Source organism: Canis aureus, chromosome 24 (genome assembly GCF_053574225.1).
Source record: "Canis aureus isolate CA01 chromosome 24, VMU_Caureus_v.1.0, whole genome shotgun sequence".
NCBI lineage: Eukaryota > Metazoa > Chordata > Mammalia > Carnivora > Canidae > Canis > Canis aureus.
The window spans coordinates 27,492,527-27,504,996 of record NC_135634.1 but is presented as its reverse complement, the minus strand read 5'-3'; the positions used below and the strand labels follow the sequence as shown (position 1 = coordinate 27,504,996).

Here is a 12,470-nt window from a genome sequence, read left to right as displayed (position 1 = left end):
AATTATTAAAACTTGTCAGGTTCCTCTTCCCTTTTTCTAACAACCATAAACACCTTTTTGGGGCTTTCTGTGGGTATCAAACACCTGCATGAAACTAAAATAAAAACAGCTGCTCATGTCCCAGGATTCTTGCCACAAAGACAACCCCATAGGAAGCTGGACTGTTTTGCTTTGTCTGTAGTTTTGGCAGCACGCAGGCCAAGCGGAAGATTTTTTTCCCTTTTCTTTATCTTTCGGGTTGGCAAGGGGAATATTTTAGCAGGGTTGAAGGGAGAAGACAAGGGAGCGTTCCTTTTACCCGGGTGCTTCAAGCTCTGGGACAAAGCACAGAGGTCTGTGAAATGTTCTGATTTCCAGACTCAGCTAGAGAGCTGAGTCCCACAGCATCTGGGGCACACTCACTGGTTCCTGAAGGATTGCCCCCACCCCTTGGCCACCTGGGGAGGCTGCCCCAAAGGCAAGAAGGTGGAGGCTGAGACTTTCTGCTAACATAAGCAGTCTGGAACAAGTAGAGCTGTGCCACAGCCTCTCCTGCATACAGAAGTGGGAGCTCTACCTGCCACATCCAGATGGCGACAGGCTCCCTGGATACCCTGGGGGGGCAGGTGGCAGGGGGCAAAGTTCAGGCCTGCCTAGCTTGGAGGAGTAATGCCAACAGGGTTTGAGGGTCTCTACCTCCCTTGTATCCTCCAACACGTGAGACTGAAGGAAAGGTCTGCCCTACTTACAGGTCCCAGGAGCCTGTCAGGAATGACTTGTCATTTTTCCCTGTAGCTGGAGAATGGAGAGGGAGAGGGAGCTCCTTGAGGGAGTTCTTAGGATCCTTTCTTGCCTTGGAAACAAGATTCGGGCAGTCACTCTCTGCTTTGGAGCTGGCCTTGCAGGAGACAGGGGCTGGACTAGCCCATCTGTCCAGACCCAGCGTGGCCTGCCTCTAAAAGGCTCAACGATGACAACAAACACCTCACTGTTTTTACTGACTGCTCCCAGGACAGTGGTAATGCCAGAGCCATTGGGGGCCTGCCCTTTACTGAACACAAACCCACTGCAGAGCCAGAACTTTCAGCACATTGAGGGTTTGGCATCCTGTAGAACAAACAGCCACCTGGTTGTCCGGATTCCAGATTTTAATTGGCTACCTTAGCCACATCAGGAGAAAAGACAAATGTGCACAGGAGCCTGACAAACTGGCAGAGGGAATCTGCCCAGGTGTAGAGGAAACTTAAATTCTGGGCTTAGAATAAAACAAAGGTTGTTTGAAACCCCCTTCATTGGGTTCAAACAACAGGTTAAATTTTTAAAAAATGATTTTGTTTATTTATTCATGGGAGACAGAGAGAGAGAGGCAGAGACACAGGCAGAGGGAGAAGCAGGCTCCTCACAGGGAGCCCGATGCTGGACTCGATCCCAGGACCCTGGGATTAATCTGAGCCAAAGGCAGATGCTCAACCACTAGGCCACCCACGTGCCCAAAACAGGTTAATTTTTAATGACATCTTCAGTGAGTTGATAGATGACGAATTAGGAAAACAAATGACACGGAGTTAAGTGTTTCGACTGAAATGTTAAAAATGTGAAAGGGTGCCTGTTGTTCAGATGTTGAACTCTGCATTTTCCATTCAGTCCAAGGACTTTACAAGTTGCCTGTGTTACCATTTAATCCCCGAAGTGGAGTGAACAGCACTGCCTGCCAGGCTGCATCTGAGCCGCTTCTGACCTCAGACTTACAACCTCTGATGGAATCTGGTTCTTGGACACCTCAGTGTGGCATGCTGGGACTTCCTTCCCAGAGGCCCATTTACTGGCCGAGCCCCAAGCCAAAAGGGCAGCTCTGGCAATGGCTCAGCTCCGGGCACAGGCTTGGGGATCCCGGGGGCTTCCTCTGAGACCCCTTTCTGGCCTCCTGGCCCCCGTCTTGCCTGCCTTTTAGTCCTTGCTTCTCAAAGTGGGGTCCATGGACCAGCAGTATAGCATCACCTTGGAGCTTGTTGGAAATTTGAAATCATGGACCCCATCCCAGACCAACAGGATCAGAATCTTCATTTTAACAGGAGAGCCAGGTGATCTGTATGCCCGTTAGTTCGGGAGTCACCACACTAAGAGATGCTCCCGAGTGATTTCTAGAGCACAAATCTGCCCCTGTCATCCAGCATGCTCATTCAGCATGCCCAACTGGGACCTTTGCAGGAGGGCCACCTCTCCTGCCTCTCTCCCCAGTGGTGAAGGCTGAGTTCAAGCTCTGGCTCTGGCACTCACAAGTCATACAATCATACAGTCATACAATCCTAGGCAGGGCATTTGACTTCTATGAGCCCCACTTTACTTATCTGTAAAATGGAGACAATTACAGCCATCACACAGCTAATGTAAGACAAAGGAATAATGGTGTGAGGACTGGGACTCTAATTCAGTCTGGTTTCTCCCTTGGCCTCTACGCTCATGTGTTTTGTTGACTGCTGGCATCTTTGTGAATATACATTTTTAGGAATCACCCAGCAAAATCCATTGCCTTTGGAAGATACTGCGTAGTATGGTGGCTAAGAGGATTATGGGCAATGCAACCAGATGGGCCAGAGTTCAAATTTTAACTCTCTTGCTCATTGCTACATTTCTCTCTGAGCCTCAGTTTTCTCCTCTGTAAAATGGGATTGACGGGATAGGGAGGTGATGATCGAAAGAGGTAAGTAATACATGTGAAGTGTGTGGCACACAACAGACACCCAGTGACAAATCTCAGTATTATTATTACTATTCTTACCCATTCCTGGTAGCACAGAGAAATTGTGGAAAGGGTGGCAAATGCCATGCAAATAAACTGGCACAGCCACTCTAAAAAACAGCATGGAGGGACGCCTGGGTGGCTCAGTGGTTGAGCATCTGCCTTTGGCTCAGGGCATGATCCTGGAGTCCCAGGATCGAGTCCCACATTGGGCTCCCTGCATGGAGCCTGCTTCTCCCTCTGCCTGTGTCTCTGCCTCTCTCTCTCTCTCTCTCTGGGTCTCTCATGAATAAATAAATAAAATCTTAAAAAAAAAAATACCAGCATGGAGTTTCCTCAAAAAGTTAAAAATAGAGGACTCCTGGGAGGCTCAGTCAGTTAAAGCACCTGATTATCTGATTCTTGGTTTTGGCTTAGGTCGCAATCTCAGGGTCGGGAGACTGATGCCCACATCAGGCTCCACACTCAGCGCGGAGTTTGCTTGTCCCTCCCTTCCACTCACTCATTCCCCCACCTGCACTCTCTCTCTCTCAAATAAATAAAATCTTTTTTAAAAAAGTTAAAAATAGAACTTCCCTACAATCCAGCAACTGCACTACTAGGTATTTACCCAAAGAATACAAAAACGCTAATTTGAAGGGATACATGCACCCTGATGTTTATAGCAGCGTCAGCTACAATAGCCACATGATGGAAGCAGTCCAAGTGTCCACTGATGAATGGATAAAGAAGAGGTGGTGTATATATATATATAATGGAATATTAGTCATCGAAAAAGAATGAAATCTTGCCATTTGCAATGACATGAGAGTATAGTACTGAGTGAAATAAGTCAATCAGAGAAAGCCAAATACCGTATGATTTCACTCATAATGTGGAATTTAAGAAACAAAACAAACCAGTTAAAGAGAAGAGAGAGAGAAACAAACCAAGAAACAGAACCTTAACTAGAGAGAACACACTGATGGTCCCCAGAGGGGAGGTGGGTGGGGGAATGGGGGAAATAGGTGGCGGACATTAAGGAGGGCACTTGGGATGCACTAGTGCCGGGTGTTGCATGAGATTGTTGAATCACTTTCTACACCTGAAACTAATATTACACTGTGTTAACTATACTGGAATTTAAATAAAAACTTAGAAAAAAATTACATTGTGTATATGGAAAAAAAATAAAATATCCTGCAAATATAAAGCATTATGAATGCTAATATTCCCTGTACTTGAGACAGCCTTTGGCAGACAAGTTAGTCTGGACAATTAGTATTTCTTTCTCTGCCTACAGAGCATTGCTCTCTGTATTACCCATGGTTGTCCTTGACCTGGCCCTCCTGCTTTTTCTCAGCACATAGTCTGGCCAGGGCAGTCATGCTGCTTGGCTTGCAATGGCCAGGCAAGAAAAAGGGGCCCAGCCCGCAGACCTACAGCAATGCTTTTCAACCTAGGCTGCGTTTGGAAGCACCAGGAGAACTTTAAAATCTGATGCCTGGGTCCCACCCCACTGACATTCATTTTGATTGATCTGCATGTCTAGGTTCTGGGACATTTTAAGGCTTCCCAGGTGACTCTAATATGCAGGTGGGGTTGAGAGACACCTCTCCCATCTAGAGGATGAGGGGGATGAGCTCTAGAGAATTCCCTCCCGGTTTACTCACAGGGAATTCCTTCTCTAATCTCCAACCCAAAGCCCTTCCACCCCACCCCCCCACCCCGGAAGGAATGCTAATTTATTTAGAAAGCAAAAGCCTCCAATCCCAGAAGCAATAAAACCTCAAATGGACCCAGAGCCAAGTAATTGAATCCTTGATTGATGGGGATATTTTTGTTCTCTTTGTGAAAACAAATGAAAGCAGTTCAGCCTGGGGATCTTAAAGACCAGCTTTAAAGAACAGGGGCCAGCGTGTGTCCCTCTGGACTCACCTCCTAAACCTGCCAGGAGCACCCACCCAGTGGCAGTGGAGTGTTCAGAGACACAGCATGAATCCACAGGTGCCCCATTTTCTATGCAAGCCAACTTTACACCCCACTTACTAAAGACAGACATAGTGGAAGGGTATATTTTGGGAAGCAGTTTCAATACTAAAGATTAAACATTAAAACCAGAAAAGATTGCCAATTCATCAGACACCTGAGTCCCTGAGCCTCCCCTCCTGCCCCAATTACTTATTTCAACCCGTGAGGAATTCTAGGCCCCAAAGGGGATTTATATTTCGTGATTTTGCAGAACAAACCAGGGAGGCCTCTGCCTACCCTGTTGACACAGCAGTTATGAGTGGCTCTCCAAGGCAGCTGGCTGTTGGTGCTGGCTCACCTGTGTCCAGAGTGGCCTGACAGGGCAGGTGTTACCTGGGCCACAGGTAAGGAGGAGGGACAGGAGTCGAGGTCATGGGGAGCATTAGCACCGTGCCTGGCTTTGCCGAGGGGCCACGATACCCAGGACCAGTGATTCTCCCCTGGGCAATGGGCACAAAACTCTGAACACCTATTCTCTTTCCCACCTGCTGAGAGATGCCACTGATGGGAGCCTGCTGTGCCCGTGGGCGGAGGAAAGCTGCTGCCCTCCCCCTCCCCAAGCATACCTGTTACTCATGCTCATTCCCCCAGATGCCCCTCCAGGTGCTGACTTCTGGGCAGACTCTCACTCAACCTCCAAGACCCAGCCCAAAGCTCTCAGGCCCCATCAACCGCGCCGCCCTCACAGCAGCTCCTTACACACAGCTCAGTATGAAGGGAGCACTGTGGGCTGACCTTGAGCCACGTAGAGCAACCTCCAGCCACACAGCTCTGGGCCTGCACAGCCCCATCTGTACTTACCCCCCACAGCCCCAGGGTTCCAGCACAGCGCCCCCTCCCCACTCCCGTGGAGCAGAGTAGCTTGCTGAGGAGGGCTCCTAGCAGGTGGGATGGACAGTGAGAACATTTTGGAGGGGAGGGACATCACACTCCAGGAACATCCTTCACATTTCGGGAATAAACCTATGAGACTCTGTGCAAGGAGGGCGTTGGGGAAGGTCGGGGCACACAGGCTTCCTCCTCCTCCTGTGACTAGGGGCTGATTGGCATGTGGACCTCATGTAACCGCACAGTAATGAGGTCTACCCTTGCTTTAATGGGGGAAATGACAGATGCCCAATTGGGAGGGATAGAGGTTGGGGGAGAGGCGGAGAGATAAAGAGAGACAGACAGAGGAGAGAGAGAGATGCCTTTTCTGGGGATTCTTGGAGGGGCAGCCACTTACCAGTTCCTTCCTGAGCCAGGCTATAGCTTCGTCAATACTTTCAAAGCCTTCCAGCTTGCCGGTGGGCTGGGGCCCAGCATCCTGGCTGGCACGCCTGTTAGGTGGGGGATGCTGCTTGGACCCCCTCCTTGGGGATGAGGGCTCCTCCTGCCCACACTCCCCCTGCTCAGCAGCTGGCCTCGGGAAGGGCCATGTCTGCTCTTCCAGCCTGGCTTGCCATTCCAAGTAGGAAGGCCTCCGGGTCTCCAGCCTCAGTTTCTCGGTGAGGGCCTTCAGGCTCCGCAGGTGGTCATCGGGAGGCAGGGCTGCTCCTGCTGGCTCTTCTTCCCCACCAACCACTTCTTCTACTTGGATCTGAGGCACAGACATCCTAGAGTCTGCTGGGGCGGCCAGGCATGGGAGGTGGTGGGGGGCGGTGTGGGAATCTTGGTGGGTGGCAAGATTGGTTCCCCCTCAGGAGTGATCTCATCCAGCTGGGTTCAAGGCTGCTGAGGGCATCGCTGGGATGTGAGGAGCTCCCTGGAGCTGACAGGGACCAGGATGTGGACGAGCCACACAGTGTGCCCTCCGGAGCAGTGGTGGAGGTTCAGTGTTTAAGATTCTTCCCGGAGTCCTGTGGGTGCCATGCTTCACAAAAGGCAGGAACAGACAAGTGTCAGCAGGAATTTTGGGGGGGGCAGATTTGCCAAGATCAGTCCTGGAGGTGCAGGCAGATCAGAGAGAGGCAGGGAAGCAGGACTGAGCTCCCTCATGGGCAAGGGCAGGCGGTGAGAAGCTGCCTGCCGGCTGGTAGGACGCCCTGCAGGAAGGATGCAAATGATGTCAGTACTAATCCCGCCCCTGGCAGACCTGCCACATTCCTGAGCTCCTTAGGAGGGGAAACTGAGGCTCAGAGAGGTCAGGTGACAGGGCTGCGGATAGTTCACTCAGGACTAGAAGTGAGGCAATTTCAAGGCTTAACCCAATGCAGAGAAGTCAAGAATAAATCAGGGCTCTCTACAGGGTTTCACCACTTTTGAAATGATTCCACCTCCATTATCACATTCAATCCTCATGGCAAGTCTGTAGTTACTTCTCCGAGTTCCCATTTTGCATGGGAGGAACCTGAGGCTCTTAGAGGTTGAATGACTCACCAGAGAACTCTTGGCCATTAGCAAGGACAAGTCTGGGTTGTCTGATTCTGAAGGATCAGGTCTCTCCTCCGAGCGACAGCTACCTGAGGGTCCCCAGGCAGACACTGTTGTGCCATGGGTCTCAGGTCAGGGACCGCTGACCCCGCCCAGCACAGCCCCCCCACCCTTCCTCAGGCACTGGCTCTTCCAGGTCTTACTGCGCACTCTCAGCTGCTTCTTCCAAGAACAACACCTTACCTCACGCTTCCGAGGAGGAAGCAAATAAACCTGCAACGGCTGAGGGAAGAGCCGACCTCACTCAAGGAGGATTGTTAAACCAAGCGAGGTTTGTGACTCACCATTCTAGAAAGATGGGTCGCACATTTACCTAAAATGCCTGCACCGCAGCGCCTCGTGGACAAGGGCTGTGGCTTTCTGATGTGACTTGGCCTTCCCACCTCTGGGGAGGGGGTCTGAGGGCAGGTAGAGAAGTCACTCCGAGTCCCAGGCCAAGTCCAAGTGAAGCTCCAGCCTCCCAGCCCCATCCCTGTGCCCACAGAGTCCAGGCAGGTGGAGATGGAGATGGGTACATCAGAGTTGGGGATGTTTGACTTGGACCAAGGAGAGAAGTCCTTGGTTCTCAGCCGGCTCTTGAAAAAAATGTGTGCTGAGGGCATGCTGAAAAAGCATGAATTCATACGGAAAGATGTCCAAGATAAAGCTTAGGTGAGAAAACCCAAAACATTCATAGTCTGGAGAGTACACTGTTGGTGTGGAAGAGGAGAAGGGGAAGATTTTTATTGATTTCTATATACCTAAAATGATCTCTGCAAAGAGAAAAACGAAAACTAAGAGTCCTGATGACTTGTTTGGGTGACAGGAACTGGGCATGGGTGTTGGTGGGCAGGCATATGAAGAGGCAGAGAATGCGGGGAGTGGGGAGCAAAATAAAAACAGAGACTTGGCCCCCTGGGGAGGCTCTGGGGCTTCTCTCCCACCGAGCAGTGGAGATATTCAAGAAGAGCAGGACTTTCTGTCTTTCTGGACTGTCTCTACAATCCCCGCCTGCAACACGATCTGACCAGAGGAAGTCTGGCCATCCTCCCCATGCTCTGAGCCTGGCCCATTTGAGGGCATCCCTGAGGAATGAGGAGGAATAGTCTACCCCAACTAATAGAGAAACCTACTGTTCACCTCTAGCCACCCAGATGGGAATCCCCAGAGGAACCTTCACAAAAATAGATTCCCAGGCTCCATTCCCAAGGGGTTCTGATTCAAGCAACTTGGGATGGGACGTTAAGGCTCCGCAGGTGATGTGAGGAAACAGCCAGGGCTGAGAACCACTGGTTCTGAGCTAGAACACTAGACTAGAGATCAGATGGCATAGGTGCAGGGCCTGTCAGGCTTGCTGAGCCTCAGTTTCCTTGCCTATAAAATGGGGGTGATCATACCAATCTCCTAGGTTTGGGAGGATTGGCAAACTAAGGTTTGTATCCACTTTCTGCAGGTTTAGCAAGCTCTGCAAACGTGGGGGTGTTCTCGCAAGGGGCTTTCAATGCACTCTCAAGGTTACACAGGCTATTTTAGAGTCTCTCTGAATCTAAAGACCTATTAGCAGCCCCTCCCAGGCACTGCCTCTTTTGCTGAGGTGCCAGAAAGTGTTTTGAGTGTGCCTCGAAGCATCTCTACCTTCCAGGACTTCTTTCTACCGGACTGGGGAGCTCTGATCATTCCCAGTGAAGCCTTTTGGAGAGGATCTAATTGCGGACAAACCCAGGGCAGTACTCTCTCCACACCACAGTTGTGTGAGCAGACACTGACGGGAAGTCTCCCTTCATCTCTCCCTGCACACTTGACTACAGAAGGCAGGGGCAGCTATGGCTGCAGGGAGAACCTGTTAGGGAAAGGTCTTCCCTTTGGAGTGTGAAATAGCTATGACTCCATGACTTTATGAGGCTGCCTCCAAGGGTAGGGGGAGTTTATTTTAACTGGTGTTTTCTAAAGCAATCCAGAGAAGGCCTGTGAAGATGGTGTCAGAAGGACTTGGAGGCATTAACAGGAGCGCCAATGCACGGTGAGTCAGCTAATGATGATCCTTTGATCTGCTGAGCTTAGGGGGTGTATGAAAGCACCCTTGTGTGCATCCTCTCGCTCAAGTCTCACAGGGACCCCAAGGAGCAGGTGGGATCACCCCATTTCACAAAGGGGAAAATCGATGCTGGGAGGGGTGAAGTGAGTCACTCTTGACCACAGACAGGTGTCAGCAGTGGGACTTGGGCACAGTCTTCTGATGTTGGCTGGCCTTTGCCTACTCCAGAAGGCGTGGGCCGTGGGGTTAGACCCTCCCAGGGCGCCCAGTTCTGTGATCTTGGACATGTTACTTCTCGACCACGCTGTACTTCTGTGTCCTTTTCTAAGAAGTGGGGATAACCAGAATCGTCTATATAGTTTTCTGGGCTCAGCAGACTATATGAAATGAAAATGCAGAGCTCCTTGTTGAACAGTACTAAGAATTTCAATCTGGCAACAGCAGAGCATTTCCCCAAGCACAGGGCCCATTGGGGCTGCTCGGGTCCCTTGCTCCTGAAGCTGGCCCTGGTGGTAATAATATCACCTTCATGGGACCATTTCAAGGATCAAAGTAACAAATATTGAGCTCTTCACATGGCGCCTCCTCTATGGTAAGTCCTAGACAAAGTTAAACTTTAAAAAATATTATTCTTAAGATGATGAAACCTATCGGTGCTACATCAGTCATATGACCAGAAAAAACGCTCTGCACTGCACTGAGGAATCACCCTGTTGGTCCTTGACCTGCTGGGTGCACCCTGCATCCTTCCCTGGAAGCTGACTGAGATGAAGTTGATTGGTCCCACCTCCCCCTAGATGTTCAGGTCTCCCCTTTAGATTCTCATCACGCAGCGGTGACTAGCAGGTCTTCCATAGGAAGGAGGAAACAAAAGCCTAGTTTAGGAAAACACGATTTTATGTCCCCACTCCCTCCCTCTCTGCTCATTTTCTAAACACCCCTGTCCACAGCTCAGGGCCCTGGGGGTGACCTAGTTTGACAGTGTGTCATCCACATGGTAAGCGCAAGGGTAGGGGGCTGAATGTCTCACCTCTGGTCTCAGATCTGCTCCCCAGAAACCCAGTGCTGGGGCTCAGCTCTCTCCTCTTAGTCTCAGTTTCCAACTCTGCATAAGAGGGCTTCCTACCCCAAACCGCCTCACGAGGATGCTGTGAGGGTCTGCTGGATTCTGGTACACAAAAGCTCTCTGCAACCTTTGAAGAGCTGTACCCACCTGGGGATTATTATGATCATCAAGGCATGTATGGGGTATGGAGCGGCCTGAGTCAGGGACTTGCCACTTGGGGGGCATGGCGACACGGAGCGGGCAGGGACAGAGCCCTAGGCTGCTTCCCCTTGCCCCCTCACCAGGGGGTGAGGATTTGCTGAAATTGGATCTGATCTCCATTCTCCTGGTCATCAGAGGGTGTCCCAGGGATCACTGCCCCTCTGGATGTGCAGGTGCCCTGAGAGCCTCTGTGGAGGTGCTCCTCCCTCCACCTGCCAGGTTGCCAGGGCCTGAGCCGGAATGTCACCGACTCAGGGCACTGTAGGGCTTTGGGTGCTGAGCTGGTGGAGAGGAGTCGGCTGGGTGCAGGGGAACCGAGGCCAGCACTGGACGGTTTCCTGTGCTGAAAGGGCAGGGGAGGAAGAGCCCTCCAACACCAGGGCAAGCGGGCCTTCTTTTATCTAACCTAAGTCCTTCCTGTGGCGCGGGAACATAGTGTCTGTCACTTTGGGCCTTGCAAAGGTGGACAGCCTGAGGAGGAAAGCCAAAGGACGCTGGCAGACCCGGGCACCCAGAAAAACAAAGTCAGACCCTAATCCCCACCAGGCCTGGGCGTGCTCTGCTAGGCAGGCCACCTGGCTGCGGGGCAACACAAAATTTCCCTCAACAGAAGACAAGCCTCAGGGGCGCATCCGCCTTTTTTGTTGGAGCGACAAGCCAGCGCCTGGGGACGTGCGCTGCACAGGAGGGCTGCTGCTCCAACACGCTCCTGGCTCACTCCAGCCCACAGTGGCTGCTGCGAAGGAGGCCGTGCCAGCCATGAGCTAATTCTCAGGCTGCTAGAGGAGCCAGGTGGGTGCAGCTCAGTCATCCAGCCAATTATGCCCTCGTGTTATCATGACCTAATCTGTTCACTTGAACAGCTTTCAAACCCACTTCCTAGATGGACTCCTTGGGCAGGGAAGGGTGCGAGGGCAGAGGGAGCTGCTAACCCACTCTCTCTGTCTCTCCCTGTCTCTGTCTCTCTCAAGGGTGAAGGTCGGATGAGACTGTTCCCTGGCAGGACTCACTCCCTTATTGCTCTACGGTCTAAGAAACTCAAAAGCCACCCTCACCCCCTGTTGGGACTCCCAGGCTCGCGCCTGCTCCCTTCAGTCTGGGGTACAGGGCTAGAATGGTTTCATTTCTTCTCCATGGTGTGCAACTTCCCCAGTGCTCCTGTCCCATGGAGGAGCATGCTTTCTCACTCCCTCAGGGCTTTGCACAAGCTGTTCCTTTAGCCTGGAACACCCTTCCCTCCCTCTACCCCTCATTTCTCAAGGGGTTTCTTTTTCAGGAAGTTTTCCTTGACCCGCCCCAGCTGTGTGTGCCTGGGATGCAATAGAGAGAGAGCACATCAGAGAAACAATGATCTCATCACAACAATATTAGCTAACGCTTACTCAGAGCGGACCACACCAGGCATTGTTCTAGGAGCCTTACATGTAATAACACATTAATCCTCAAAACAACCCTACAAGGCAAGTAGTAGCATTGTCTCCATTACACAGATGAGGAGACTGAGGCACAGGAAGGCTGAGTAGCTTGCCTGAGGGCACAGAACTGATGAATGGGAAAGTAGGGATCTAACCTCTGCAGTCTCGCTCTGGGCTGGCCCCTCAGCTACCGGATTTAGTGGTCCCCTCGAGCCATAGCACTTTCCTAATGGTTCCTTTACCAGACTCTGGGCTTCAGGAGGGTGAGAACCAGGCTTTGTATCCTGGAACAAGCAGCACTTAGCACCATGCTGCCTTCTCTAAATGTTTGTGGAATGAACAAGTAAATAGAACAGATGCCCCCCAGGCACCCACCTCGGGCATTGTGGCCTATGCTCACTCCAGTCTCAACCAGTCTGGACAGGCTCACAGAAGCAGAGGAGACCCGGTCCCCTCACCACTTGTCCTCATGAGACATGCCCTGACCTCAGAGTCCCAGACACAGGCTGTCAGGCCCTAGGAAGAAAGGATAGCCCCATCCTCCATCAAGGGCCAGGCCTGGGAGCTGGCACACAGGGCAGTCCAGCATCACAGGTCCAGCTGGAGAGGCCTTCTCTGTGTCCAGCATCATGA

The 12,470-nt window shown here is 51.5% G+C and overlaps 1 protein-coding gene across 2 annotated transcripts in view; it reads right to left on the bottom strand.

The window, feature by feature from the left end:
• Nucleotides 1-12,470, bottom strand: part of FAM167A (family with sequence similarity 167 member A) — a 47,669-nt gene that overhangs the window by 18,677 nt on the left and 16,522 nt on the right. For both annotated transcript variants that reach the window (XM_077868631.1, XM_077868630.1), the window contains exon 3: nt 5,955-6,753. In XM_077868631.1, coding sequence (XP_077724757.1) covers nt 5,955-6,323 — 369 coding nt within the window. In that variant the 5' untranslated portion in view covers nt 6,324-6,753. The remainder of the gene's footprint in view (nt 1-5,954; nt 6,754-12,470) is intronic.